The sequence below is a fragment of the Zalophus californianus genome, chromosome 3, assembly GCF_009762305.2.
Source record: "Zalophus californianus isolate mZalCal1 chromosome 3, mZalCal1.pri.v2, whole genome shotgun sequence".
Taxonomy (NCBI): domain Eukaryota; kingdom Metazoa; phylum Chordata; class Mammalia; order Carnivora; family Otariidae; genus Zalophus; species Zalophus californianus.
The window spans coordinates 139,075,424-139,088,513 of NC_045597.1; the positions used below are offsets into that span (position 1 = coordinate 139,075,424).

At 49.8% G+C, this 13,090-nt stretch overlaps 1 protein-coding gene and 1 long non-coding RNA gene across 5 annotated transcripts; one reads left to right on the forward strand and one right to left on the reverse strand.

Moving 5' to 3' along the window:
- The first annotated feature begins 9 nt into the window (after positions 1–9).
- On the forward strand, positions 10–5,234 carry LOC113919594. 4 transcript variants are annotated; one of them, XR_003519056.2, is made up of 4 exons: positions 953–1,081; positions 3,658–3,961; positions 4,152–4,233; positions 5,100–5,234. XR_003519056.2 is itself a non-coding variant. In XM_027588970.2 (3 exons), the coding sequence occupies exons 2-3, from the start codon at positions 3,812–3,814 to the stop codon at positions 4,656–4,658; spliced, it is 657 nt and encodes a 218-aa protein (XP_027444771.1). In that variant the 5' UTR covers positions 10–313; positions 3,658–3,811; the 3' UTR covers positions 4,659–4,684. The 4 variants fall into 4 exon arrangements, 3 of the variants coding, with proteins under 3 accessions (XP_027444771.1, XP_027444769.1, XP_027444770.1); XM_027588970.2 differs by lacking the exons at positions 953–1,081; positions 5,100–5,234 and adding an exon at positions 10–313 and having other exon boundaries at positions 4,152–4,684; XM_027588968.2 differs by lacking the exon at positions 5,100–5,234 and having other exon boundaries at positions 4,152–4,684.
- Positions 1,075–13,003, reverse strand: LOC113919596. Its single transcript, XR_003519058.2, has 3 exons — positions 12,842–13,003; positions 2,002–2,349; positions 1,075–1,620 (listed from the first exon to the last, which is right to left on the reverse strand). It is a non-coding gene; the product is annotated as an uncharacterized LOC113919596 (long non-coding RNA).
- Between the last annotated feature and the right edge of the window lie 87 nt (positions 13,004–13,090).

A 13,090-nucleotide genomic window follows, 5' to 3' on the forward strand; every position in this document is an offset into this window, starting at 1 on the left:
CGTTTTCCAGCGCGGTGTGTTACCGCAGGAGTATCTGCTGAGTCTGCGGGTGTCTGCGAAGGCCCCAAGTGTCATCTGCGGCTTAGGGTTTCATGGATTAGACTTTAAACCGTGTCTAGGCCGGCTGACATCAGCTTCCTCTCACACTGAGGCTCCAAAGAAATGCGGGGTTGGGGGCTCCCTCTCGGGGCCCGGAGGCACCCCTCTCTGATGGGGTGGGGAGTTCGCTTGGGACAAATCGGCTTTCTCTCACCTTTGGAGAAAGGTTCCCCGAGGCTTCTGAGAATAGCTCGGATTCTTTCCTGCCATTAGCGTGAGTGTCATGTGATGGGCACACTCGGTCGCTCCTGGCGCGCGCAGGGTGGCGGAGGGCCCGGGGCGGGGTGGGGGGCGCCGAGTCTGGGTTGGCGCTTCCCGCGCGGCCGTCGGCCAGGGCGAGAGGGGGGCCCGCGGCACAGCCATTTAAAACTTCATAAATTATAAACAAGCCGCCTTGGCCTTCGCCATAAATTCTGCTCCTTTTGAGCCTGCAATTAATGTTAGGAAGCACTGGAGTCTAAACACAACCAAACGCCCTCTGAAGGGCCCAAATGCCCAAGGTTGCGAACCTCTATTTATTTCCCAGTACCACCCCCTCCGCACCCCGAGGCCTGCACACAGTCGCCTCCTCCCCCGCCGGCGGTACACTCTCGGTTGGGTTCCCGCTCAGCGAGGGAAGGTCACAATAGCCGCTCTATCGGCGGAGGCCCCTGCCTCCTCCCTCCCCGGTCTCGGAAAGAAAGAGAGTGGGGGAGGGGAGCACGGGCTGGGCAATGGCGCCCCAGGCCCAGGCCTCTCCGTCCCGGGGGAAGTGGGAGAGTGTGTGACAGGCAGCGGGAAGGGGCAAGTTGGAAGGCGAAGGAAACCTCCACCCTAGCCCGTGACTTCTGCGCGAGCTCACCGGGGGCAATGGGGAGCGCACCAAGGCCTCGAGGCTGTTGACCCCTCACGGTCGGGAGCTGCGCTGAGGGCGCTAGGAGCAGCCGGGGCTTCCAGGAGCCTTGCGCCTTTGTGTGCGCAACTTCCCCGGCCTCGGCTTCGGGTAAGGCCTCACAATAGCACCGGAGGGCCTACGCCTGGAGGAAGGGTTGGGCTTCGCTTTGGGCATTGGTCTCTGGGAGGTGTACCTCGTTTGCTGCTCCAGGGGAGGAAGTGGCTCTTTGGCTCAGGCCTTGATCAGCTCCTTTTAATTTTTTTCCCTACAGAGACCGCTGAAGGGTGGAGGGGGCGGGAGGAGAGGGGTCAGGGAGGTTGTGGGGGATCCTCCTGAGGCTTGAAGAAAAGGGCTCAGAGTCTAAAACCCAGGCCCATGGATGGGGGTGGCAGCCGTTTGGGAGCCCCTGGTTGTTCTGTCCAGGCAATCAAACGTGAATTAAAGCAGGGTAGGGAGGAGGCTGCACGAATTGCCCACTGAAGAATGGGAAGTGGGGGTGGGTAAAGAGATTTAGGCAGAGGGAGAGCTTGCCCTGGCTACCAGGAGAAACTCAGGATCCAGCCTGGAGTGGGGTAAAGAGACCCAACTGAGCTAGCCAGGGGTGTGGGGTAGTTGCAGAAGAAAGGTCTGAAGAGTAGTCCTGGCCCCTGGAAAGGTGGTAAGAAAGGGCGATTAAGTAAATGTTCTGCCTCCTGGCTTTCAGACCTCAGCCTCATCCAGGGACCTGACAGAGAAAAATCCGCCTCTGATGAATCATTAAGTTAAGCATCCATTTGTACCATCTCTTTGTATGAGAGAGAGAGAATATAGAATGAGTACTTTCCCCCCCTGGTGCAGCCCCAAGCCTAGTCCCTATCAGAGACACATCAGCCAAATTGGTTTCCTAGGCCCCAGAGGCTGCTAACCTTGCTGAACAGGATTTTTTGAATTTCTATCTGTAAGGAGTATTAAAAGATAGTGATTACCTACGCTAGCTACTCATTTCTCCTCCTCCCTACCCCCCCCCCCTTCTGTACCGGCCAACCCACCCTTGAGTGAAGTGCATTTCCTCAGCCATAAGTCTTGGGAGCCTAGGCTCTCCATCTGTTGAGGTTTTTCATTAGGGAGGGTGAAGAGGATATGTGTGGGTGTACGTTTGAATAACAAAGAAGAAACCCAACATTCTAATGAGAAGAGTTTCTCTGCTTGACCTGGAGGAGCCAGAAGCTTGTTTACACTCAGTACTCAAGGGACAGTCACCGGCCTGTTTGGCTTTATCCTCAGAATTCGTTGAAACTTTTTCTTGAAGTAAAGAATTGGTTAATCCTAGTTACAGATCCACGAAGGTCCTCTTCATCTGGGAGTTCTTGGCATGACTTTGGTCCTTCTTTCAGAAACTGTAAGAAAAAAAAATATTGGATGAACCAAAGTTTGTGAGTATTAAATAAAAATACAGAGAGGGGCAGAAGGCCCCATAGACCTACAGCCTCACCACTTCGGGGCACTGCAACTTCCCAGAGAGGATATAGGTACTGCCTGGGCGAGCAGACTTATCCCTAGACACTTTGGGCACAGATGAGACTTAGTCTCCAGCCATGCCCTCACCAGCTACGAGGACTAGCTCACTTAGATCTCTCTCGCAGAGAGCCTGGATGGAGAGAAAAAAAGACTGGGTAGGTGAATCCTCTGTACTCACGGCATTGGTGGTGCTGGCGGTCAAGATCATCACAGAGAGTGAAATTGTAGTTTTCATTGTTCCCTTGTCTTCGGTCCAGTTACAAATGCCCTTATCTTTGGGGCCCAAAGTTGGTACCAAATGGATTATCTATACCTGACCTAAAGCCCATGCCTAAACACTTCCCTCAAGTCTCATAACCACTTGGCAAGTTGGAATAGTACAAAGGTAATTCAAGGACCCACTTTCAGGCCAGGTCCAGCCTGAAGCACAGCGAACAAAAGGTTTTCCCACATGAAGGACGAAGAAATGAAAATGGATGTCCAATCATTTGCAGTAGCAGAAGAAGGCGAAAGGTTCCCCCCCTTTTTTTAAAAATTTTATTTATTTGACAGAGAGAGAGAGAGAGAGAGAGCACAGAGTGAGAGTGAGAGAGAGAGAGAGGCAGACTCCCCACTGAGCAGAGAGCCTGACGTGGGGCTCGATCCCAGGACCCCCAGATCATGACCTGAACGGAAGGCAGACGCCCAACCACCTAAGCCACCCAGGCGCCCCAAAAGGTCCCTATTTGTGGCAAAATATCTTGACTACTTCCGGTAGCTAGTCTGGATCATTTTTATAGATTATCTGGAAAATAATGAAAATAGGATTTTAACATTAGTAAGAGCCCAAGGAGGAGACTTTCATTTAAATCAGGACTCAGGGAGAACCCTGGTGGTACAGATGAAATGTTTTTACTGGGAAAGCAGGCCTAAAACCAGGCCAAGAGGACTTGTTGGGCCAGGGCCTTGTTGAAGGTGGGGAGAAGAGCGTTGCTGACTTAGGAGGAGCCGGGGCGAAGGCCCTTTGATGACTCTATTGTTCCAAGCGCTGCCCTACGAATAGCGCAAGCCTCCCAGCCTCCTCCGCAAGGGCAGAGCGGGAAACTGGGTCGGTTGCGCGGCGCTCGAGGTAGTCGAGCTGGCACCAACCTCCCTCCGCCTCGTCTGCGGCCCCCTGGGGCAGCAACGACGCGCCATTCCCGTCGCAGGCACAGAACACACAAAGGAAGCCCCCACCCGTCCTCAGACGTGGGGACACTCTGGGAAGGAGGCTGGCGTGGACCCCGAGTCTGAGCACCTCCCTCGCCCGCGGGGAACAATAGCCGCCGCCTGCCCCGGGCAGCCCGGCGGTCGCGCGGCACAATGGCCGTCTCGGGGCCGCGCCAGCATGTGACGCGCGCGCGCTCGGCGCTCGCCCGGCCTGCCGCAGGGCGCAGTCAGCACAGAGCCGGAGCCGCCGGGCCGCGGCCAGGCTGCCGGAATCCACCTGGCACACTTTCGGAAAGACAAACGGTGAGTTAATCACCCAACAGGCTGGCGGCCGCGTCCCCTCTCGCCAGCGAGGAGGCCTGGGGAGGGGGCTGGGGTGAAGAATTTCTGTGTGTGTGTCGAGGGTTGGGGAGGTGGGGGGCGGGGGGCGGCGGGAGAGGTTAGTCCTATTAAGAATTCATCAATCACCCGGTGTGCACTTTTCGCTCGACAGCGGTTCCTCCTACTTCAGAGCCCCAAGTCTGGGCCAGCTGGGAGCCGACCCGAAACCGCAAGCGGAGACGCAGGCACGCGGGGTGAGCGCTCACGGAGGGTGCGACGCCGCCCCACGCCCTGCGGCGCGAGGCCGGTCACCCCCGCGCTCCGGGTCCCTACTGCCGCCTGCCGGCCCACCGCCCTCCCAAGAGGCGGGCCCCAGCGCCCGTCCCCGACGCACGGTGGCTCGGTATCCCCAGGCCCCCACACCCGCCGCTTCCTCCCTGCCCCGTCGCACCCTCAGCGCTACTCCACGCCACAACTCCATCTCTCCCAAGGCAGAACAAGACAAATCCCAATGGGTCACAAGGTTTTTGCAGACACACAAAAAAAGGCTCCAAAGGGACTAGGATTCCGGGAAGGGGCGGAGCTAGTTTCGTTCTTACTTACCTGCAAGAGTAATTTGTGTGGGAGGAAGCAGGATAATACCCTGTTGAACTTGGAACTAAACTTGAATGTCATATAAAAAGAACAATAAAAATACACTTCAGATGCCAACCACAATGATATGCCTTTCCTCTCTTGTCTGGTGTGAAGGAAGGACTGGGATATTTTTACATCAGCTCTTTTGGGGTCATTTTTAAGAAATACCGTAAAGGGATAGACTAAGAGAGAGACTGAAAACGGCGCGCAGGGCGGGGGAGGGGGGCGGGTCATTAGCATTAGAGCTGTTTAGCGCGGGAGGGCTTGGGTAAGTGGGTGGTGAAGCATTCTTACACCTCTTCTTGAGTGATATTTGTAGTTCTCTTTATAAATTCTAAGTTCCAGGCTACCCCCTCTTTTATTCTTTTGCTGAGTGACATCAGCTGAGAAGTTTCTGGAGTTAGTTAAGTGTTGCCTCAGCCTATAGGAAAGAGCCTCTGAAAGACAGAAAATCCCAACTCCCCCCTCCCCTCTTCTCTTTCAGCCTCCTCTTGGGTGGAAATGAACTTGCTTTGGAGAGATGTTCTACTATCATTTTGCTTTAGATAGATACAAGCTGAAGCATGAAGCCTTGCACAGTGTTCTGAACTCATTAAGCAATGAAAATACTGGTCCTGTTGTCCTTGGCTCAGAGTGTGTCCTTCTCTCCTTGCCTTTCAGCAATACCTCCTGAACAGCTCCTGTGGGCACTGTGCTGGGTTCTGAGATATAAAAATGAGTCACTAATAGTGTGCACCTTTTCATCTCCTGGGGGAGAAAAAGAATCCTAAAACAGTCTGACAGATGCTATAACACAGGCGTGACCAAAATGTTCCTGGCATAAAGAGAAGGAGCCTCTAACATTACTGTAGTGTCAAAAAAGGTCTTCTCAGGGGAGGTGAATTTGGGTTCCTGAAGTATGAGTTTTTTAGGAAGGAGGGACATACCAGGCAGAGTGAGCAGCACATGCAAAGCAAGGGAAGAAAGAGCAAGGTCTGGGCCTGGAACAAGAAGCATCCTTTGGAATAGAACATCTGGCTGGAAAGAGAGGTTGTGTGGGGTTCATGGAAAGGAGTCTGGACCTGCTCTGTAGGCAGTGGGAAGCCACTGAAGGTTTTAAAATGGGATGTGAGGTTATGTACTGGAAACTTGCTCTTTGGGAATACTGTGTCTGACTGGAGAAAGCAGAGATAGGAGGCAAGAAGGAAAAAAAGGAGGCTGCTGCAATAATCCAGCATAGAGAGGAACTAAGATAATGACAATGAAGAGGAAAGACATTGAGGAGGACAAATTCACAGGACTGGGTGATAACTGGATGAGTGAAAGAGGAGTTACAGATATTAATCCCTAGGTTTCTATTTAGAGGACCTGAGTAGGTACTCAGGTCATTTCACCGAAATGAATACAGGAGGGGGAAGAGAATACTTTGCAGGGGAAACTAAAGAACTCAGTTTTAGGTCTACATTGTGTTTTCTGTTTTGCTAACTGATACACTGTATGACCCTAAATGATACACTGTATGACCCTAAACAATTCACTTAATCTTTCTGGCTTTCAGTTTCATCACCAATGTAACAATCAATAGATATCTCTCTCAGAAGTTTACCGTGTGTGTGTGTGTGTGTGTGTGTGTGTGCACGCACATGCCCACATTAGGAATTACCTTCACCAGGTCCAAGTGTGCTATGCAAAGCTAAAACCTAGGGAAAACATCCTCTTACCCACACCATGCTAATCAATACTTAGATCCTGGGTGGCCAGTGAGAAATAAGTCTCAGGAAAATTAAAAACAACACCCTCCTGCTTCCCAGATATTGAATCCAAGCTAATGCTTAGGACTAGGTCAGATCATATTGCTAATTAGAGCTCCTCTGCTTCCGGAGGGTACTCTCCAGGGACACATGCAGAAATGTGGTCCTGGTATCAGACCACTAAAGAGGAGGCCTCTTAGCAGATGTCGGAAAGCTTTTTTATATCATGTGTCTTTCAGGGAATGCTTGAAGCCACCCACTCTCTTTGAACCTCTTTAGGCTTCCTTGTGACACAGCGCAGTATAGGAAAGTGTGTTGGAACATCTGACCTTGGCCATTTACACTAGGTGTGATGACAAGAAGTAGTTTTATCTTTTCTGTGTCAGTATTACCATTTATTTGTCAAATAGAATTATGAAAGGATCAAACAAGATAAGGAAGAATGGCATTTCTGGAGATGCTCTAAGGGTAAGTAAGAGGTATTATTCTTTTACTTATTGGATTGGCAAAAATAAAAAATTTTACTATCCCACTGAGGTGGCAAGAGCACAGGGTAACAGGAATTTTCTTATGTTGCTAGTAGAAGGGTAAATTGATTCACTTCTAAAGAGAGCAATTTGGCATTTTGTATCAAAATTGCCAGTGCACATACTTTTGACTAAGTAATTCCATGTCTGGGAATTTTTCTAATAGGTCAAAAACTTGAACATGTGTTTGTAATAGCAAAAGACTGAAAATAAGCAAGAGCCTTTCTATCCCCATTGATAGGGGATGAGTTAAACAAATTGTGGTAGGTATGTACAGTAGAAGGGCATGAAATTGTAAAAGTAAACCAGGAAGTTCTGTATGCATTTATATGAAATGATCTTAAAGATACAATAGGGGAGGGTGCCTGGGTGGCTTAGTTGGTTAAGCATCTGCCTTCAGCTCAGGTCATGATCCCAGGGTCCTGGGATCGAGTCCCATATCGGGCCCCTTGCTCATCGGGGAGCCTACTTCTCCCTCTGCCTGCCACTCTCCCCTGCTTGTGCTAGCTCTCTCTCTCTCTCTGACAAATAAATAAATAAAATCTTTAAAAAAAAGATACAATAGGGGGAAAAGCACGGCGCAAAAGAGCCTAATATGCTATCATCTAAGCAAAAAAAAATGTGGGGGAATTTATAGATAGATGGAGATGTATAAAGTATCTCTGGAAAGGCAAACAAGAAACTAATAACTTTATGTGAAGGGGATCTAGGTGGCTGAGGACAGGGGTGGGAGAAAGATTTTCACTGCATACCATTGTGTACCCTTTGAATCTTGAACCACGTAAATTTAAATTTATTACCTACTTAAAAAATAAAGGAGCAAAAAAAAAAGATTAGTACAAATGTAACTGACCTGGGTGCACCTGTGTGTGTTCACACATGTCCTAAATTTGTACTATCCAGTTACATTAATCTAAGGGCATTTCTTGTTTTGACCCCCCCAGGGATCAAGCTCAGCAGGAGATGAGGGGATCCTTTATCCTTGCTTGGTGGGGTGGGAACCCAGATCCCCTCTGCCTTCTCCTGCAGGACTAGCTCAAGATGTGGCCTCAGAAGCCTGGAGCAAAAGTTTAGCAAACAAACTGCAAAGGGGGCGGGGCAGCAAGCCTCCCAGTCAGCCACACTGGCTGTAGGGTCTCCCAGAAACAAGGGTGTCTCCTTGAACACTGCTCTGTTGCTCAGCACTGAGCCTGCCAGTGTGGAGGAGGAGCTGCTTTACTCTTCCCTCTTTGTAAACTGTGGACAGGCAGCGGACTGTGGATGGTCAGGAGACCCAAGTTAGTTCCCTCATTTTTTGCAGGACGGTTTTGTCTTTTAACCTTTAAATACGGTGACTTCCTTTCTAAAATGAGGGGTTCAATGTCACTTATCTCTAAGGAGCCTTCTTGCATTCACATTTTATGATATGAAAGGTCCATCTTTAACCAAAGGAAGAGTTAGTTACAGCTTAGGCCAACAGACTTTCATCCCCTCTGGATCCCAGGAGCTCAAATGCTCATTCCAGACAATTTGGGAAAGGTGGAAGGAAAGAAGAGTTGGCTCCTCCCTCTTGAGACCCATTCTTACTCCTTCCTTCTTTCCATTACCTCAAAACCACTCAAGTTTCTCTGAGGAGACTGGGAGAGACAAAACCCTTTCGCTTCCTACCTTGCTAGCATCCGCAAAGCCAAGTTAGGAAAGTGGCAAGGAGCAGAAGCCGGGTCTCAGCAAAGCACTAATTTGTCAGCAAAACTTGGGAAACTCCTACTTAAGGATATTTAGGAAACTTCACCCAACTAGACTCAGGTTTGGCTTTAACATTCTCTGCCCCTACCACACAACAGGCTTCTGAACATTGTTCAGGTTTACTCATGTTCCAGTTAGCCATGAGCTCTCATGGTGCCAGTCAAGGGCCCCTCCCACAGAACCACCCCCTCTCCCTACATTGCCCACCCCAAACCAGCTCCTGAAGCAGAAATTCTCAAAGTATGGTTCCAAAGAACCTTGCTTTAGAATCACCCAAGAGGCTTATTACAACTCCTACCGGAGTCAGATATATTGGATTAAAATCTCTTGGGTGGGCTCAGGAACCTGCACTTTTAAAGAAGCTTCTATGATGATTCCAAACCCACATGAAGTGGTTTTGGGAGCCAATAATCTAGGGGTATCCTTTAGCCAATATTAGTCATGGTAAAACACACCATTCTTGGGGAGCCTGGGTGGCTCAGTCACTGGGCGTCTGCCTTCGGCTCAGGTCATGATCCCAGGGTCGTGGGCTCGAGCCCCGCATCGGGCTCCCTGCTCGGCGGGGAGCCTGCTTCTCCCTCTCCCACTCTCCCTGCTTGTGTTCCCTCTCTCGCTGTGTCTCTGTCAAAGAAATAAATCAAATCTTAAAAAAAACAACCCACCATTCTGTCCATTTTTACTTCTGTCCAACAAACATTTCTTGGATGTTTACTGTGTGCCGGGCAAGGGCTAGACCCATGAGCCTTTCATTCACGAAGCTCTCAGGGAAAGGTGCAGCACTCTAAGCTTCTTCCGCAGGGAGGGTCATGTTAATAAGCCCCTGACAGGTTTAAAATTCTTGTCCTTAGGACACCCTCCTTAGGACACACCTCACCCTCACTGCCCAGGGAAGACCGAGGGCTGCTGCAGAGAACTACAAACCTTGCTTAAGAGAAAAGCCCACCTCCCCCTCTGCTTTTCACCCCAACAAGCAAGAGCCTTTCTATCCTCTGGGGCTGTGGAGCCAAGAGTTTGCATGTCTCAAAGCATCTCCAAGGGTTAACATGATGAGGCTTGTGGGGAGGGGTTGCAAGAGACTTCTTAGGAACAACGGTAAACACACAGAAGTCCGGAGTGCCACCCTCCATCACTTCCGCCTTCTGTGTGCAGGAGAAAAAGCTTGTAGCTGAAGGGGAGACAAAGGTTGTCATGGGGGTGGGGGTGGGGGGGTGGCTGCCTTGGTTAGCAGTATGGGAGAGATTTCAAAGCATTCCTACATCAAACACAACCTGGCAATCAGGCCCCTCTGCTGTCACCTCCTGCTGAGAACTCACAGCACCAGGACCTAGCAGGGCAAGTGACCCTTGGGAATTCATGACTTGAACAAGTAATAAAATTAGTAAGACATTTCTCTCATACCCTGTGAACATCTAGGAGACAAACTTTAAAGGTACTTAAAGTATCCTATGTTCACATTTTCTACATGCATTTCCTCCAATAATATCTTCCAATCTCTCCTTAGAAAATTATAGATTCAGATTCTTCTGGAGTAGATTTATAGTATAGCTGAGACTTGTGCCAGTAATGAATCTCTTGTTCCTTTGGCTTGAGAATATCTTTTTTTGCAGCCTAGACCTCCCCTAACAAAACATTCGTACACAGTAGGTCCTTGGCAAATGTTGAATCTGAGTCTGAGATAACCAGAGTCTTGACTCCAATCTAAGCAAGTCAAGAACCAGTCCAGGAATGGAGGTGGCAATTCTGGGCCCCACGGTGTAGGATATGCCAAAACCTGAGAGACTAAAGGGAGTAGAGAGGGTGGACAGAATGCAGCTTTCTGTAAGCAAGTATCAGCGAACTACAATTGGGTCTGAACAAATATTGAATACCTCACCCACCCACTCTCACCTATAGTTTTGAAAACAAAACAATGCAATTAAAAAAAAATCTCATTCTCTTTTAGGACATTTTCTTCCATCCGCAAAAGTTCAATCTCTAGGGCGCCTGGGTGGCTCAGTTGGTTAAGCGTCTGCCCTTGGCTCAGGTCATGATCCCGGGGTCCTGGGATCGAGCCCCGCATCGGGCTCCCTGCTCAGCAGAGAGCCTGCTTCTCCCTCTCCCTCTGCCTGCCGCTCTGCCTACTTGTGCTCTCTCTGTCAAATAAATAAATAAAATCGTTAAAAAAAAAAGTTCAATCTCTAAAATTTTGCTTCAGGGAAATAGTGTGGACAGCTTATGGGTACATCAAAGTCAATGCTTAATTGTGACAGCAAGGACCCAACCTTCGCTCCCAATGCTTAGCAGCAGAAACCTAGTCCCTGTTGCAATGAAGTTTGCCAAGGCACCTAGGCTGCCTGTTTTTCCTGAAACCTTAGAGCAAAGGTGCCTAATATGACAGGTTTTGGTCAGACTTGCCAGACGATCAGGCCAGATTTTCTGTCCTACATCGTGAGTTGCAGCCAGCTGGATGTCTTCTCCAGAGAGGTTTACAAGGCCATCCTCCTTCCTGACTTGCTGGGGCCTCTGGGCCTAGGAGCTGTGATTAAACAAGTACCTTTTGAGAGAAAGACTTATAGTTTTGAGATAGGAGTGTGCACACTGGGTCATCATGCTGGTAAAAATTGGCTATTAAAGTCTAGGCAGGGGTGAGTGAAGTGTTATGTGACCTCAGCAGCATCTGAGTTGCTGAGATGTTTGTATTAAGAGCAGAGAGTGAGGGACAGCGAGGAAATACTTCTACATATGAAGCCTGAGCTAGCTCTGAAGAGCTCTATCATTTCCTGATCAGGGAGCTAAAAAAGAGCTTCTATTTTTCTCTTTTAAAAGACTACTTAAGACCTTTGTCATCTGATTGGCTATAGGAGAAAACTGAAGTAGCAACATCAAGTTTGAAGGGCGATTTTCAGCACAGGATTCTATTTCCCAATCAAGTCCAAGAAATCTAGCAGGGTAGGATCCCCAGACCTGTTAGCTCTGTGCTCATTCCTAGGTGTGTACTCTCCACCTACCCCCTCCCCACCTTGGCTCAACTTCAGTTTCACCAGCAACACGTTTGGTGTGGCTTTGTTTATTCACAAGTTCACATCCCAGTAAGGGACTGGCTCCCTGGACTGTGATGGCTCCTACTTTCCAGGCTTCCTCAGAGCGGAATTTTAGGCAAGGACTCAATCGCTCTTTCATGACAAGTGGATCAGTAAAACAATAATAAAACCTCTGTCACCATAACTAAGAGGCTATAATAGATCAAATTCTCAAGGGCACTTGCATAAGCCAAGAGTAGACCCAATTCACACAGTTTTAGGAAACCACTCTCTTTCATGACTGCTGTGTGTAAATAACATTTACTTATTTAATTTGTTATTTTCCTACAGCCCCAAAGAGGAAAACATTACAAGAAATGTTCAAGGAAGTTGGAAAGTTTGTCAATGTAAAGCTTGTCTTTGTAACCCTTCTACTCTTCATTTCCTGTGCCAGTTGCACTTTTATTTCCCGTCTCTCTACGCTCAGTAAACAAAACCATATTATCAAGGGAAGGACGTGAGCCCATTAACATTGTGAACCCTCAGATTTCACTCGCAAGAGACAACGCAGCACTTATCTGATGGAATAGAAGCTTTAATTGCTTCGAGGTACAAGCCCGTCCAAACCTCTGAGATCTGACCGGTCCCTGGGAAGCCTTTGCGCCCTGGAGCCAAGCGCCTCAGAGAGAACGTGCGCCGCCCCACCCCGGTGCGGGTGCCAGCCTCCCCGAGAGGAGTACTGGCGTTCCACCACAAGGGCAGAGTCTTTAGTTGGACAGCCTAGTTAGAGGGGGAGATCTGGTAAATTTCCCCACAAGGCAGAAACCTCGTCTTTTGTCCAAATCAAAACCTGGCGCCCCAACACGCACCCTTATCACGCCGCCACAAATGGAAGGAACGCGAACTGAAGGGATGCTAAGAAGTAACGTGAAAATCTAGTCTAAACGTGAAGATTTTGTGCCGCCCCAGGTACACAGAACCCGGGGCATACAATTTCGTCCCATGAATCGGAGGCAGGGAGAAAACGAGGGACAATTAAGCCTGTACTCTAGGTTTAGGAGAGAGGTAACACCAGTGCCAGGAAAATCGAAAGCGCACAGGACCCAGAGTAGAGGGGGACAGGAATACTTTACCTTCCCGGGGAAAAGGCTATGAGCAGCCCCCACGGGCTGAAGTCCACGCTCCTTTTTAACCCCTTCCCCACCTTAGTGCCCACAATCCGCAACCGAGGGGTCAGCCACCCACCGATTCAGAAGAACAAGCTTCTCTCCCTCTGTCCTCACGCGAGCGGCCAGTCTTGCCTGCCTTTCCCCTCCTGCTTCGTCCAGTACCTGCCCGGGCAGCAGGCGTCCTGCGCTCCCGCCCCGCCCTTCCCCAGGCCGCCCGTGGGCCGCGCCGGCTCTCTCCCGGGCCCGGGAGGCGGCGGGGGGGGGGGGGGGGCTGGACGGCGGCCACCCGCAGGTTTGGCAAAGTTGGCGGCGGGGCAGGCGCGTG

Bases quoted from the DNA above. Each gene is read 5' to 3' on its own strand.
- LOC113919594 (XM_027588970.2), top strand. From the start codon at position 3,812: ATGGCCGTCTCGGGGCCGCGCCAGCATGTGACGCGCGCGCGCTCGGCG. The intron at 3,962-4,151 runs GTGAGTTAATCA...TTCGCTCGACAG, and splicing joins CACTTTCGGAAAGACAAACG to CGGTTCCTCCTACTTCAGAG.